The 15,679-nt window shown below is 44.3% G+C and overlaps 1 protein-coding gene across 2 annotated transcripts in view; it reads left to right on the top strand.

The window, feature by feature from the left end:
• IQUB (IQ motif and ubiquitin domain containing) overlaps positions 1-5,520 on the top strand; it is a 339,995-nt gene extending 334,475 nt beyond the window's left edge. For both annotated transcript variants that reach the window (XM_085654193.1, XM_085654194.1), the window contains one exon: positions 5,160-5,520. In XM_085654193.1, the coding sequence (XP_085510319.1) occupies positions 5,160-5,330 (171 nt within the window). In that variant the 3' untranslated portion in view covers positions 5,331-5,520. The remainder of the gene's footprint in view (positions 1-5,159) is intronic.
• The last annotated feature ends 10,159 nt before the right edge of the window (positions 5,521-15,679 follow it).

Below are 15,679 nucleotides of genomic sequence, written 5' to 3'. Positions count from 1 at the left end.
TGGGTGCAGTTTTATGACTTTCTGTAATAATGGTCCCCTAATTATGTCTGGTGTTATCTGAATTCTTTTGTTTTAATTACATTTATATAAATATTTATTTTCATATATTGCTAACTTTTTCTGTAAGTGACATCATTTTGGTCTTTGACAAGGAGTCATCGGCACAGAAAGAAGTTTTTCTCAGTCCCATGGACTACTACAGCCATGTTTGCTTTTGATACCCAAATCAGTTTTACTTTTAACTAATGGTTTTGTTACAGGGTACGATTGGTCTGTATGGCAATCATGCAGTGCCCATTGGGGTGGTTTGACAGATCAGTGCCTGGTCCCAATTTCTAGCTGTTTGTGGGCCTATTTTATGGTCTGCTGGGCTGGTTTTTACTGTTGACTTCCCTGGTATTAAAACAATTGTTGCCTGTAGCAAGCTCAATTCCATGCAGTCTTCCATACATTACAAAACAATCACTCAGCGTCTCTTTGCAAGTTCAACATTACCACAATCTGCTACTCATTCTCACCTTTGTACAAGTTTCAAAACTTCACCGGAAGGTCACTATAACCTCCCCAGACACACCCAGACCTCATACTACTAGATGACTATCATCTGAAACAGATGTCTATGCAAGCGATTAGTCATCATCTGCAAAGCGATAATCGGATTATCATACGACACCTCGCTGAAATCCTTATCCTGCCCATATCTCTGCATAAGCTCATACAATCCTCCTTGCTTAGCTTCAAAAATTCGCCCATTTGAGTTACTTGTATGTCATCCCTCAAACTCAATCCCCACCGACTTACATTACATCTACTCACCCACTCTGTCCTGACTGCTCTAAAACAACATATTCAGACAAGAAGTAAATTAAAATTACTCTGTTACTATTTTTTCCATTTTTGATCCATCTTCCCCATCTCTTTGATCATGTCCTGATATAAATATGCATGGATAATTTAAATGTATGTATTGTCACGCAACCTTACTCACTCACCATTCATCATATCCACAAGCATATTTATCCACTCAAACTGCTCCTGAACTATGTACCATGAATCCTGTTGCTATGCACAGAATGTCTCATCGAGACAATTCTGTTCATAGTAGTGTGAATATTTGTGTATTTAAGTCAATCAATTACAAAATCCATCATACGTTTAAAAGCAGTGGGCATGTCTAAAATCAAACGGCACATAACACATGAAACCTCTAGCCAATGCAATAAGGGTAAAATTCATTCAGAGAACCTCTCAATTTCCAAAGTAAAGTTACGTCATGCGTCATTAGAGGCCAGCGTCTCATATGCAGTCTCAACTAGTCAGGCATTTCATCAGTTCTCGAGAGTGTAGCGAGAACAATCCCTTCGTTGCTTCTTTGCCTGAGCGTTCTGTGTTGTCCATTGTGGTTTGACGGGGGTATTTCCTTCTCAGATTCACAGTTGCGGTAGATGCACACTGTGTGCCAACCAAGGTTTGTGATCTGTAGCCGCATAGCTCGAAGCCGACGTTAGGCCGCAGCATGGCTTTCCAGGAGCCCTCCAGGTCGGAAATTGAAATGTACAAAAGGCGGAAACGCAGATATTTAATTTTTTTACAGCGTCTTTTAAATCCGAATGAAGATGCAGTTGTTTTGCTTTTGGAAGGCTGTTAAAGACTAAATAAATAGCAAATGTTTCAAGCTGTTTTCTCGCCCTAGCTGGAATCGAGTGGTTCGTAGTAAATGCCTGTGAGGCCCTCTTTGAAGGATGGATGAGGCATGGGGGGCAGCAGGTTATATTATGTCAGGGGATGGGTCATCGAGGGGGAAAGGTTATATTCAGTCAAGGGATGGGGTATCGGGGCAGATTATATTCTGTTAAGGGATGGGGCATTGGGGGGGCAGGTTATATTTAGTCTAGGGATGAGGCATCGAGAGGGGGGCATGTTATATTATGTCAGGGGATGGGGCATCGAGGAGGGCAGATTATATTCTGTCAAGGGATGGGGCATTGAGGGGGGGGAGTTATATTGTGTAAGGGGATGGGACATCGAGGGGGCTGGTTATATTCAGTCAAGGGATGGGGCATCGGGGTGCAGGTTATATTCAGTCAAGGGTTGGGGCATCGAGAGGGGGCAGGTTATATTCTGTTAAGGGATGAGGCATTGATGGGGGGCAAGTTATATTCCGTAAGAGAATGGGGCATTGAGGGGGAGGCAGGTTATATTCAATCAAGGGTTGGGGCATTGAGGGGGAGGCAGGTTATATTCAATCAAGGGATGGGGCATAAGGGGGGCAGTTTATATTCAGTCAATAGATGGATGGGTCATTGAGGAGGGGCAGATTAAATTCTGTGAAGGGATGGGGCATCGAGGGGGGCAGGTTATATTCTGTCAAGGGATGGGGCATAGAGGGGGGCAGGTTATGTTCTCTCAAGGGCTGGGGCATCAAGGGATGGCTGGCTATATTCCGTCAGGGAATGAGGCATCGAGAGGGGGTGGGCAGGTTATATTCAGTCAAGGGATGGGGCATCGCGGGGGTGCAGGTTATATTCTGTCAGGGATGGGGCATCAGGGGGCAGGTTATATTCTGTCAAGGGATGTGGCATCGAGGGGGGGCAGGTTATATTCTGTCAGGGATGGGGCATCAGGGGGCAGGTTATATTCAATCAAGGGATGGGGCATAGAGGGGGGCTGGTTATATTCAGTTAAGGGATAGGGCATCAGGCGTGGTTATATTCTGTCATGGGATGGGGCATCGAGGGTGGGGGGCAGGTTATATTCTGTCAAGGGATGGGGCATCAGGGGGCAGGTTATATTCTGTCATGGGATGTGGCATCAGGGGGCAGGGTATATTCTGTCATGGGATGGGGCATCGAGGGGGCAGGTTATAATATATCAGGGGGTGTGGCATAGCGGGGGCAATTTATATTCTCTCAAGTGATGGCGCATCGCAGGGGTGCAGGTTATATTCTGTCAAAGGGTGGGGCATCAAGGGGGCAGGTTATATTCTGTCAAGGGATGGGGATCGAGAGCGAGCAGGTTATATTCTGTCAGGGGATTGGGCATTTAGGGGGAGGGCAGGTTATATTCTGTCAGGGAAGGGGTCGTGGGGGGCAGGTTATATTCAGTCAAGGGAGTGGGATATTGAAGGGGGCTGGATATGTTCTCTCAAGTGATGGGGCAGGTTATATTCCATCAAGTGATGGGTCATCGAGGGCGGTTATATACTTCAAGGCTTTCCCTGTGGGGACAGGTTATATTCTGTCATGGGATGGGGCATCGAGGGGGCAGGTTATATTCTGTCATGGGATGGGGCATCGAGGGGGCAGGCTATATTCTGTGATGGGATGGAGCATCAAGGGGGGCAGGTTATATTCTGTCATGGGATGGGGCATCGAGGGGGACAGGTTATATTCTGTCAGGGGATGGGGCATCTGGCGTGGTTATATTCTGTCATGGTATGGGGCATCGAGGGGGGGGCAGGTTATATTCAGTCAAGGGATGGGGCATCGAGGGGGTAGGTTATATTCCGTAAGGGGATTGGGCATTTAGGGGGAGGGCAGGTTATATTCTGTCAGGGAAGGTGTCGTGGGGGGCAGGTTATATTCAGTCAAGGGATGGGATATTGAAGGGGGCTGGATATGTTCTCTCAAGTGATGGGGCAGGTTATATTCCATCAAGTGATGGGTCATCGAGGGCGGTTATATACTTCAAGGCTTTTCCTATATAACAGAGATTCTGGTTTGCATGTTTTGAATCGTTAGCGAGCTCCCTAAGCATCTATGTTTTTTTAAGTGCGATCTGACAGTCGCATATGTAGTTCAAAAGAGAGGATAGATAAAGGCTGTTGACAGTTTTTTATTCAATTCAATTCCGTTGAGTCTGGAGACCCACAGGGGTTAAGAAAAGGAACGCCAGCTAACCACGTAGGCAAGGTGCTTGATAGGCAAGCCTCCCTAAGCCTTCCAAGAAACTTCTGTTTATCCACTTCTTAAATGCATTGCTTTATAAATACTTTTCTTAGAATTTCGTAAACAAAAAGTGTACAGTTCACTACAAGAGGAACTGTCATGCTGATTTCTATTGACTTAATTCACATTCATTCTCCGCTCTGAATTTGTTGGCAGCCCTTAATTATTTCCACAAGCGAACTGCTGGCAATAAGCTTTCCCTGGCACATGTACATTTGTGTCTGACCATCTTAGTTTACCTGAAACTTCTCTGAAGGCAGGAAAGTACCAAACGTATATGGTCTTTGGTTCATCAAACTTGCAGCAGTAGTGAAAGTGACATTACACAGCTCCAGACGACATCACAGGAAGGACTCCTTGTCCCACACTTGACTGTTCTAGAGCCCCCTGTCTGATGCGGAGGTTACAAGTGTAAAGGCAAGAAGTGAAAAGTACAGAAAGTAAGCAGGACTTCCAAAGGCCTGTTCACTTCCCATTCCTGCCTATGCCTCCATGGCCTCTGAAACCCAAGGGAGCAGTGGCAGTGCCAGGGGTGCCAATCATGCAGGTTTACAAGAGAGGTCACCCGGGATGTGCAGTTCTCTTGGTCTAGTCATTAATTGTAACATGGTTCATTGCTTGAGCAGTTTCCAAGAGGTACTGCTCAACAGTGTGTCTCACTTGGATAAAGAAGCTAGATTTATTGGGCTGAGGGTTGCAGTGTGCGCCACTTCAATCGTCCTTACGCCCAAACATGGCAGCATGGGGCATAATCAGTTCTGCATCATGATTGGTCCGATGGATCCACACAGCCGTAGACAGTAAGGTACTAGTTGCCTCCTAAGGAGCCAGGTTCCATCGCTGTAGCGCCACCTAGGTTTTTACAAAGCAAAATCATTGCACCACCAATGTCTAAGGAGACGCTCTTTGATAAAAGCCTCACGCCGCGGGGAGCATTTCTCACAGAGGAATCAGGGTGCTAAGTGGGCATCTCATGAATTTGATGGGCTACCTTATATGTCTTAAGGGGCAGAAGTGCGTCTGAGCGCCACCTAATACTTGTATTTATTTAGCTGTGCACAGAAACACATGACTTTCACACATATGTGTGGAAGCTTCATTACAAGTAAGTAACCAATGCTTGTTTTGGACTTTGTCTACGAATGTGGTGTTACTGCCTTTGCCTGACCAAAAGAGAGATCTCTGACTTGTGTTTCCTGTTTTCTGTTTTAGGCTTATGGCGTGGCATTTATTCGCAAAGTCAAGCATAAGCACATCCTTGCCAAGAACTACTTCTCACAGATTTCGCACATGGCGCCGTTTTTGCATGAAGATGTGTCTCACCGGAAACCACAGCCGAATGATCTTATAATAACGAAGCCCCTCGCAGCTTCCCATGCTTAATCCTTTAAATAAAAGGCCTTTAGATCACTGGGTTTTCCTCTAACTGCTTCCCTTCTTTAAGTAAAAAAATATGATGTAATGGATAGTGTTGAGAGAATTCAGTAACATAATAATTTTAAAGACATCCCATATTTTATGTACAATACCGGCCTTATTCTTATTAAAATAAAACGAATTACAAAAAAAGAAAGTCTGTCTTTGTAAAAGATAAAAAAAAAAAAAAGATTTGCTCTGATGACGTTCAGATGAAATCATATTTGGCTCCTAGATGTGTTGTTACCCTACTTTGCTGTGGACATGTTTTAAAGTTTATTTATATATTTCAGAATATGAGTACTCAGTTACTGAGAATCTATCCCAGTTATGATATTTCGTGTTCATTATTTTCTTGAAAGCAGATTCCTTTTTGAAGATATCTACTCAAACTCCTCCAGACTTTCCTTCATCCTGTATATTTTCTTCTCTAGGTACATTGAAAGTTTGCTTCCACGAGTACATCTCTAATTGTGGTTTTGTGTAGTGTGCGTGGGGGCATGTGTGTGTGCAGTTAGACAAATGGCAAAGCAGCCATTGGGGCTTTAGAGATCACATTGCCTAGGATAGACCCATGCAGTGCCAGAAAGTAGGGGAACCCACCGGATCCCGGTTCCTGAAGCTATTTTTGGGCTGTATCCACAGGGAAACATGCTGAATTAGCCCTGGTATCATTTTCAGACAAACACCCGCACATTGTCTGTATTCCGTTGGGAGCAACAACCTGTAGGCAGCAAGGAGGTTTTCTTATTTTCACTTCCCAAACGGGCCTACAACAAAGCCCCTCTTTTGTTCAACTGTGATCTTGGCCAGGAGCCATCTGGAGCCTAACACCTAGATGCCAAGGAATCAGCCCCATGCAGCATATCACTTCACAAGGTCTTTAGAGAAACTATGATTTGAATGCAGGTTTATGACTTGTTCAACCCCCTATGTAAGAGATGTGCATGCACTGTACCAATGCAAGATTTATCCGTGTTAATTACACAAATAATGATTTAAACGGCACCTACAATTTTTTAGGTCTCGCCTGACCCAGCGCATGCGCTGCTCTGGCGAGACTTTTTGTGAGGGCTCAAAAAATGCTACCATGGCCAGCCTAGAGTTACAGTGCATGTGCACGGGCGCGCGCTTAGGAGCAGAGACTGGCAAACCTCGTCATGCTCATTAAGCGCCCGCGATCACTTTCGCCTGCGATCACTTTGGCGGCGCCCCATTGATATTCTCGTTCAAAGAACATGTTGTTGTGTTAATGCTTTGCTGCGCCCGTTTGACTTACAACGTGCCTTCTCTTTCCACAAACTCGAGGTTTGTGTTCCTTTATTTTGCGTTGCTTTTAGAATTACTGTTTTGTGACTTAAAGAACATTAAGGAAATGTTACTGTGAAGCTGGACAACGTTCACAGTGTTTATTTCTGATTGCAGCGGCTGCTTCATGTCCGCTGCACCATTCAGGGAGTCCTTTTGTTGGGGCTATCATGAGGACATGATGAGGAAGCTGGAAACTTTTGGCACATTTTCTTTAAAAGCACAGCATGTTGGCGACTGGTTAATCGATTAGACCTATGTAGCGCTTTAGATCTCAAAGCGCTATGGTGGGTGCAGCAGTTACAACTCATGAAATATGGGGTGCAATTCACAAGGAGGGGGCAGGTTTGAGTGCACATTGGCTGCAATCGAACTCTTAAGATGGGCTGTGTGTATCCATTATCAGCACTCAGTCTTCGCTAAGTGATCTTGTTTGTTTTGTTGTTGTGTTAATGCTTTGCTGCGCCTGTTTGACTTACAACGTACTTTCTCTTTCCACAAACTCTATGTTTATGTTCCTTTATTTTGAGATGCTTTTAGTATTAACCCCACACACACAATCCCACACACACACAACCCCACACACACACAACCCCACACACACACACAACCCCACACACACACAACCACACACACACAACCACACACACACACACAACCACACACACACAACGACACACACACACAACCACACACACACAACCACACACACACAACCACATCCACACAACCACACACACACAACCACACACACAACCACACACACACACACACCACCACACACAAACACCCAACCACAAACACACACAACCACACACACACAACCACACACCTGCACAACCACACCCGCACAACCACACCCGCACAACCACACCCGCACACACCCACACACACACAACCACACACATACACAACCACACACACAACCACACACCCACCCACACAACCACACACACAACCACCCAACCACCCACACACAACCACACAAAGCATTGGCATAGCCAGTAGGTCTCGCCTTGGGGACCTTATAAGTGTTTAGCCACGCAACAGTTGATTTGGTTGCACCAAGGATATTGTGCTGCATAACTAAATACTTAGAAGGTCCCAAAAGCGCGACCTATTGGCTATGCAAATGCTTGTTTATAATTCTTTTCAGCGCTACTTGTCCCAGTGTAGGGTGTCAAAGCGCTCTACATCACACACAGATCCGCAATAAATCATACAATTATGTCAATCAATGTCCAGGAAAAGGAACATATGAAAATGAGGATTATAAGGTGTAGGAATCACGTATCGTCCGTACTTGTAATATGTTATGAGTAAATGGTCAGGAGAAACACCAATTCAGGATACTAAACGTAATTCATTTATTGTGGTTGTCTGTCCTAACAAAATGATCTCAGTGTAAAAAACAGTATTCTACTTACCTAGCTACATAAAATACAAATCTGTGATCTGCATGTTACACAATGTGCTTTGTAGCTGGCACATTAACCTCCATGCTACATTATAATTCAAAACATGTTACTGGACAAAACACTGAACTCCCCAAAACCTACGTTAACCACTTAAGTTCTCTTACCACTGTAAATGATCCCCTCAAAATTGCTGGACACACAAAGATCTCTACAGAAGGTGTCTTAACCATGTAGGATATTTTTAAATGCAGCCACTTTGTGACCAATTAAGTAGCACAGAATAGATTTACTTTCACATATGTCCTTAGTGTCAATTTCTTTGCAGCAGATTTTCTAAAATAAAGGTATATGTTGAAAGTCTGACTCTGCTTTTCTAGCTCTCCCCTGGTGACTTCAGACCCTTTCCTCTGCCACACCCAGTTTATGGGTTTCCCGAGTAAAAGTTTTCTAATTGCAGCACTGATGTCACGGAGATTGTGGAAATGTTAAAGAAGGCTACAGTGGTTGGAATAGACCCTGGTGCCGATGTCTATATGTTATAAGGGGAGGCTACATTTTGACAACAGGGATGTCATGTTAAATATTTATTGTCCCCTATTAGGAGGTCATATGCAAGGAATCTTGACAGCTGGATTTTATTATGTGCTTTTATGATTTCATCTTTTAAATCGAATAAAGCTTATTTTGATTGATTGATTGACAGCTGGATTCACATTAGGAGCCAAAGATTTCCTCAGATTCAGCATGAGCCCTATACCCACTCTGCTGCAAAAGTCAACTCTGCCTGCTTCAACCTGGAGTGGTGTGTTTCCCGTTCAATTGCAGACTACAAACTCATATGCAACCATCTAATATACCATGTTTACTGCAGTATGTTGCATTTTATTTAATGACTTTCAGAACCGCATGGAATTTGGAAAATAAGATATCCAAAGAGTGAGTAGTGGTGTGGGGCTGTGCTATTTCGCTTGGGAGTGGGCTTTTAAAGTTGCTTGCCCTCTGTCATGGTCAATGGTCATGGATCACGGATTACAGTGCCAACTGTACAGTCACAAACTATTTCTCTCACATACTGTGCCAAGTACCTGCAGTTACAAGAACTGTGACCTGGTTTGGCACTGGCCACTGAAGAGGACTGTGAAGCCTGACCCACCCAGACGCTCTACTTCTGGTTTCCTTTTTATGTTGACAATCATTGTAAAAGGCAGCATGTATTTAAGCCCTCTGACCTCTTGTTGTTTGGTTGCCATCTGGTGCCCTAGAGAACGAGCAACATAAACTCCAACGTGAGTAGGTTTGCATGTTTGTTAGTGTAGGCTTCTGGCATTATTAGAATTCACAGACTGTAAAGAAAGGCCTCTTTTTGTATGGCCTCCCCCCAAAGTTTTGGACTGATGCTTCTGGTTTTTCGATCTGAGAGTGCACTGATGGCAGACCTCAGTGTCTGTGCCCTGACCTTAAAATGTGTAAACTTGATTGCCTTGTACCCAATTGGCATATGCTAACTTTCTTGTTAGTCTCTAGTATATGTTACCCAGCCTGTAAGTTGGAGGGCCACCCTAGGGTCTGTGGCACTGGTTGTGCCACCCTGGGAGTGACAAAGGTAAAATATGGTTCCTAGTCTATCTCTGTAAACTGCAAAGTTGACTTTGCATTTAAAGTAATGGCAAAGCCAAGACCCTCTTTTTGATATATGTTATGCACACCTAAGGTAGGCCTAGCGAACCCTAAGGCAGGGTACCATATATTAAGAAGTGGAACGTGTATTTTTATGTGTTCCAATCCACAATTGTTGTTTTTACTGTGGGAAAGGCTAGTAGCCCCATTGGCGAGCGCAGAGTTTCAGACTGGCACCGCAGCCCTGCTAACTTCTGTCTGGGACTACTAAAGTTGATACTGTAAGTTATCAAACAACTCGTTACACTAAGCCCGACTTGATATGCAAGTCGAAATTAATCTCACTGTTGCAGTGTGCAACTTTTACAAAGTTGCCACTTTGTTGCCCTAAATTCTCTGTGCCTGTCCACGGCTGCACACTAGGTCTGCCCCTGAGAAATATTTCTGCAGTTCTGGGGAAACTTGCAAACGACTATCAGGAAAGAAGACAACAGAGGCCTGCACGAGAGAGGGGTGTTACCTTCCTCTGGCAGGAAGCCACACAGATGTTAGCCCATAAAGCGAGCTTCAAAGGAGAAGCCACCTTTGAAAGGCAAATGGTGAACACTTGGTTGAGGGGCTGCTCTATTGTTGAGGTAGACAGGCTGACACTTGGGAAGAAGAGGGGAAACCAGTTGCCAACATGTTTTTTCAGGGTCGGGTAGCCACACTTCTGGTTTGGGTTCAGCAGCTCTGGATGCCGATAGAGGGATCTGCCATTTTGGAAGTGGGTAGAATGGTGCATCCTGGGAAAGCCAAATGCCATACTTAGCAGGAAGTGGTCGTCATGAGGGAGAGAACCTGGTAGCCCATTGGCTACTATCTGCATCCTACCCCAAGGGCATTTTCTGAGCGTAAAAATGCACCCCTGGCACCCAGAACTCCGATCAATGGACTGGAGAAGAGGACTGAAACTGGTCCGACCTGGTGCACCAAGGAAACGGCGTAGAGAGGCTTCACCTGCTGGCTAGCAGAGAAGAAGGGATTGTGCCTACTGTGCTCTGCTCACGGAGGTCATCTCCTGGACCCAGCCAAAGAAAAAGAATCCAAGGGTCAGTTGACTGACCTCTTGTTCTCAGCCCAGGCTGAAGAAGACTGCTGGGGAAAGTTGGCAACCCAGATCTTTGCACTGACGCCACACACTGCCCTGCAGCATCAGAGACTAGGACCTAATGCTCAAATGTGCACCCACATCTGCTGGACGTGGGAGAGTTTTCGTAGCACAGCTTGGTCACCCAGATGACAAGTTACCATCCAAGAAAGGATTCTGCTGTAACTGCAATATTGTGCAACTGATAGCTCTGTGGTGACTGGACTAAGAGGACTTCAAGGGATGTTAAGCCTGTGGTCAGGACCACCTCACCAAGTTCGGTAACCAAGGAGTAGCTGCAGAAAGACCCCCATCGACTGCACGGCATCATTGAGTATCTTCAGTGTTTTCAATCCCTTACATAAGGACCACTTCCATAGAAACCTATAGAAAGAGTATAAAAGTGCCTGGAACTGACTGAAGGCTGCTTCTCCCTCTGAGGTGATTGTTTCAACAGACTTTGCTGGTCCCTTTGACTGGTTCCCTTCCAGGGTTGGTTGCCTAAAGTAACTGGAACTAACCGCATTGATACTTACCTAAGATTTTCCGCAAGAAGTTTCTAAGTGTCAAATTCATTGAATATGCGAATGCTTGTTGGCGGTTAACATAAAAAAATGTCAATATTTACTATACCTTGTCTCACCGGAAACCACAGCCGAATGATCTTATAATAACGTAGCCCCTCGCAGCTTTCCATGCTTAATCCTTTAAATAAAAGGCCTTTAGACCACGGGATTTTCCTCTAACTGCTTCCCTTCTTTAAGTAAACCGGAACCCTCTGGTGTCCAAAAATGCATAAAAATACAGTTTATTTTCATAAATTGGTGTCAGATTTCTTGAGTGTCTCGTGTTTCTTCTTCAATTGTTTTGATGCTATTTAAACGTATAACACTTCTTCCTTCGTGTAGGCCTAACTGCTCAGGGTTACAGCTACCCATGGTTGATGTAGAGGGTTTCACAAACAAAACATACTGGTCCTAAGGGAGTTTGTAAGTGTATTACTTGGTGAGGTTGCACAACCACAATTTAAAATACACCCTATTCCCTCACACAGACATATTTTAAAAGAATTATTGTTTATTCTACTGTCAGTCCATCAAAAAGTTGCAAAAGTTATGTATGAGTGGAAAGCAACTGTCAGCCTTCTAAATGAAGACTAAAAAGAGAACCTACAAAATTTCATTTTCACATTAAGTAGCTCGATCAGGCTGGTCATTTCTTTGTCATATTATTTAGCCCTTGAAGGAATCTCCAGTTCATGTTCCTTGCAAATCTATCATAGTCACATCAACTTTGTGGACTGAGGTGCAAAGCGCTACCTCTGGGAATGCATTCCAGGCCATAACACCATGGGAGGTCTCAGAGTGTGGTTGCTCTTAATCAATTTTCCATCTGTTTCTGTATAAATCTCTCTTACCCCATGCACAGCTCCAATGTCTAGGTATCTGCCCTAAAACATATTCTGCTTTTCAGTGTCCTCATTGCAAGTGTGACCGACTCTGTATATAGTCATCTTAAAAGGTTCACCATAAACGTCACCTTGGATTACTCCTCCAAAGAGACCTCACCCCTCCTGAGTGAAGTTCCAGCTTGACACAATGGACACCTCCCCCCTTCGGTCTTCCAAAATATGATCTCGGCTTACCAAAATGGAAATCTCACCCCATTGCAAATGAGACCTTTGCCGGCCAAAGAGAAGATGTTGCTCCTTCCAAAGTGATGTCGCTACCTACCAGTTGGTTCTCATCTGATCCAAATGAGATGTGTACCTACCAAAAAAGAGGCCTCCCCCCTTCCAAACTGAGGTTTATACCTATCAAAAGGTAGATGTCAAGGCTTCCAAAAAATGATGTATGCCTATCAAAAGGGAAGCTTCGCCTTATCCAAAATGAAGTCTCTGATTACTAAAAATTTGATCTTGCCTATTCAAGAGTGAGATCTCTGCCTACCAGAAAGAACACACCCCTTTTTTTTAACCGGTGTTCGGTCATCAGGCTAAATGCTGTAGCTCACAGGCCAATAGTGTCAATTGCTGAAGTGGGCTGGCCCTGTGTTGCCCCATGCTGAATGTGAATAACAGTCGAACGAAGAAATGGATGACGGGGGCGGACATCAAATCCCGCTATGCATGGATGTGTATTGCATTAATGATTTTTTAAGTCGGACCTTTGATTTTACAAATATTATACATATATCATACACTTACTTAAAGGGCTCTTAGCAAGTCCTCTTCATCCATTAGGCTATTGTTGTGTTATTCACACATTGCTGCTGTCCACTACAGCATACAGCATGCTTCAGGGGGTCAGACCACTTCAGCTATAGGCTAACTTCACTCTATGTGATGGCATTCTGCTCTTTTCAGAAGGAGTGCATCCTCACATAAAGCAGATCTCCAACACTGGATCTTTCATATATTCACATGTTTGAATCATTCCCCTTCGTAAGACTTGGAACTTCCAGTAACAATGTGAAAACAGCAGTGCACCCATACACTCAATAGCACTGAATTACATTCAAAATTTTCCAGCCTATCCATATCATTATGTATGAACCAAACTTCCTCCAATCAGAGCCTACATTACCCAGCTGTTACCCTGTCAGCGGCTTCTGTCAGATTTTGTACTGCATGTTCAATGTGAGAGATCCTTTAGACATCTTTTTGACAGTTAATATAAAAAAAAATACAGCTGAGTTTTACATCATAGCTGAGATTTTAAGCAAGAAATCTTTGTTTAATGCATGTAAATCCTGTGGTAAGACGAAAATGTATGGGGATTATCCACACGCAAAATGCTTCTATTTTTTACATCCAAATTGTAAGCCTGCTGAATTGTGAGAATTGCAAGACTTTTCCCACAAAAACAATAAACAACTGTGAGAGACGCATGCCATTTGCAATTTTGGAAAAGGGGGAGCAAGGTGAGCCTTCAACATCAAAAAAAGAGGAGTCAATGAGAAAGACTTCAAAGCAGCCTGTAAGGGTCAGAAACCTGGTAAGCTGCACTCTAGTGTGGAGGAACACAAGAGGCATGATGTGCCGGAGAAGCCCAAGTAGAAAGGCATGGACTGAATTACCTCAAGGACTGATCATGGGTCATCAGCCAAGGTTGATGACAGCAAAGTGTAGATGATGCAGCAGCAGTGGTGTAACATTAGCCTCTGCAGTCCACGCGTGTGGGTGTGCCCCATGCTCCAGGGGAACCCCTCAGCACGGTACACTATGCACGAGCAGCGGGCCGTGGTGTGAGAGCTTCTGACTAGGTTGGAGGGGGCCCCTACCATGTACTCTGCATGGGGGCACCCTCATGTTTCATTACACCATAGTGCAGAAGTGGCTGTCAATGAGGAAGACAGCTTTCACCAAGCTCATCGCCGAAGACAGTGTTGAGGTTGAGTTTAGATCCATCAATGAATTTCAGCCGCCAATGAGAAATATACAGTTGAGAGAATCAGCACGGGCAACGAGATCATCACTGTCAGCAAAAAAAACATTGACTGGAGAACTCCCAGCATCAACAAAAATACAGTGAACGACTGAGAAATCTCTGGCTACGGAAATACCGTTGACGAAGGAAATACCATTTCCGAAGAAGGAGTGGGCTACAATGATGCTGTTGTCAACAAGAGAGGTAAAGGGAAAAATAAGGAGCATGCTTCAACAGGCTTAGAGAGACAGTACATGCCACTATTAACCAATGTGGTGTCACGTGTATCATCACATCCACCAAAGTGGTTAATGTAGGATGCTACCCCAGGTCTGGAGGAGAAACATTTGTTGCCGAACTATCCACAAGAACAGGCCAGTGAGTCAGATCTGGATCAAATGGAAGACTTCTTCAGTGATGATGGAGGCCTAGAGGAAGAAGGGAGAGCAGCTCATCCAGAGGAATTTCATTTTCAGTACATTGCTTATGATGAGGATGAGTATGCACAACAATATGAATATATGGGACAGCAAAGGACATACTCACTAAGAATGTTACTACATATAAATCAGAAGGACGCTTGCAAATCCCTATGCAAATGCCTAATTCATTGCAAGATAAGATTTCTGACATCCAGAAGAGACTCCCACCACCAACACAGGCTGAGCCACAAGCTGGAATGATAAATACTTCTCAACCACCGGCATGGCAGCCAATTAAGCCTCCAGGTCAAAGTACGGGACAACCAGCCGGACCTCAGGGTCAGAAAAAGAACGCGATAATCCAGAAACACCTAAAGAAGTTGACAATGATGATGGTATGTCAAATGAAGGAGATGGGTGCAGAGATAAAGATGATGACGATGGGAGACTACAACGATTTTACATAGGTAATGATGATGATGAAGATGACACATAAAATCAACCAGGATCACCTGGTGCTGATTCAGAATGGAATCAGTTTATAGTACCAAAGATGGCCAGTCCAGAGCCGGCGCATAGTCGTTTGTCGCCGGATGATATTGTAAGGTTTCATTCCCTCGTCCTAAAGCCATTCAAGCACTTCACTTTTCCAGCATCAGCAATGGGAAAAACTTATTTTCTTTTCAATTTTAAGGAAATATCTCACAGAAGTGCTTGCTCTATCCCTATGTTGGATCATCTGTTGGAAGAGAGCTTAGATGTGATGCAGAATCCTGCTACACCTCTGTTAATTTGACGAGTTTAGAGAAAAAGCACAGGGCAACAGACACTACTGCAGGTTGTATTTCCAATCAGGTAAAAAGAGATTCAGTGATTTTCAGCAGCAGCACAGCCCGGCTAAAGCAAGAGAGAACTGTGAACCCTGAAACTGCAGTTGAGTATACAAGGCTTTCCCTTCTTTATTGCTAAGGTCTGGTTGCAGCATGCACGCGTC

This window comes from Triturus cristatus, chromosome 4_1 (assembly GCF_964204655.1).
Source record: "Triturus cristatus chromosome 4_1, aTriCri1.1, whole genome shotgun sequence".
Lineage (NCBI taxonomy): Eukaryota > Metazoa > Chordata > Amphibia > Caudata > Salamandridae > Triturus > Triturus cristatus.
The sequence above is the reverse complement of the archived record's forward strand: the minus strand, read 5'-3'. Positions and strand labels throughout refer to the sequence as shown.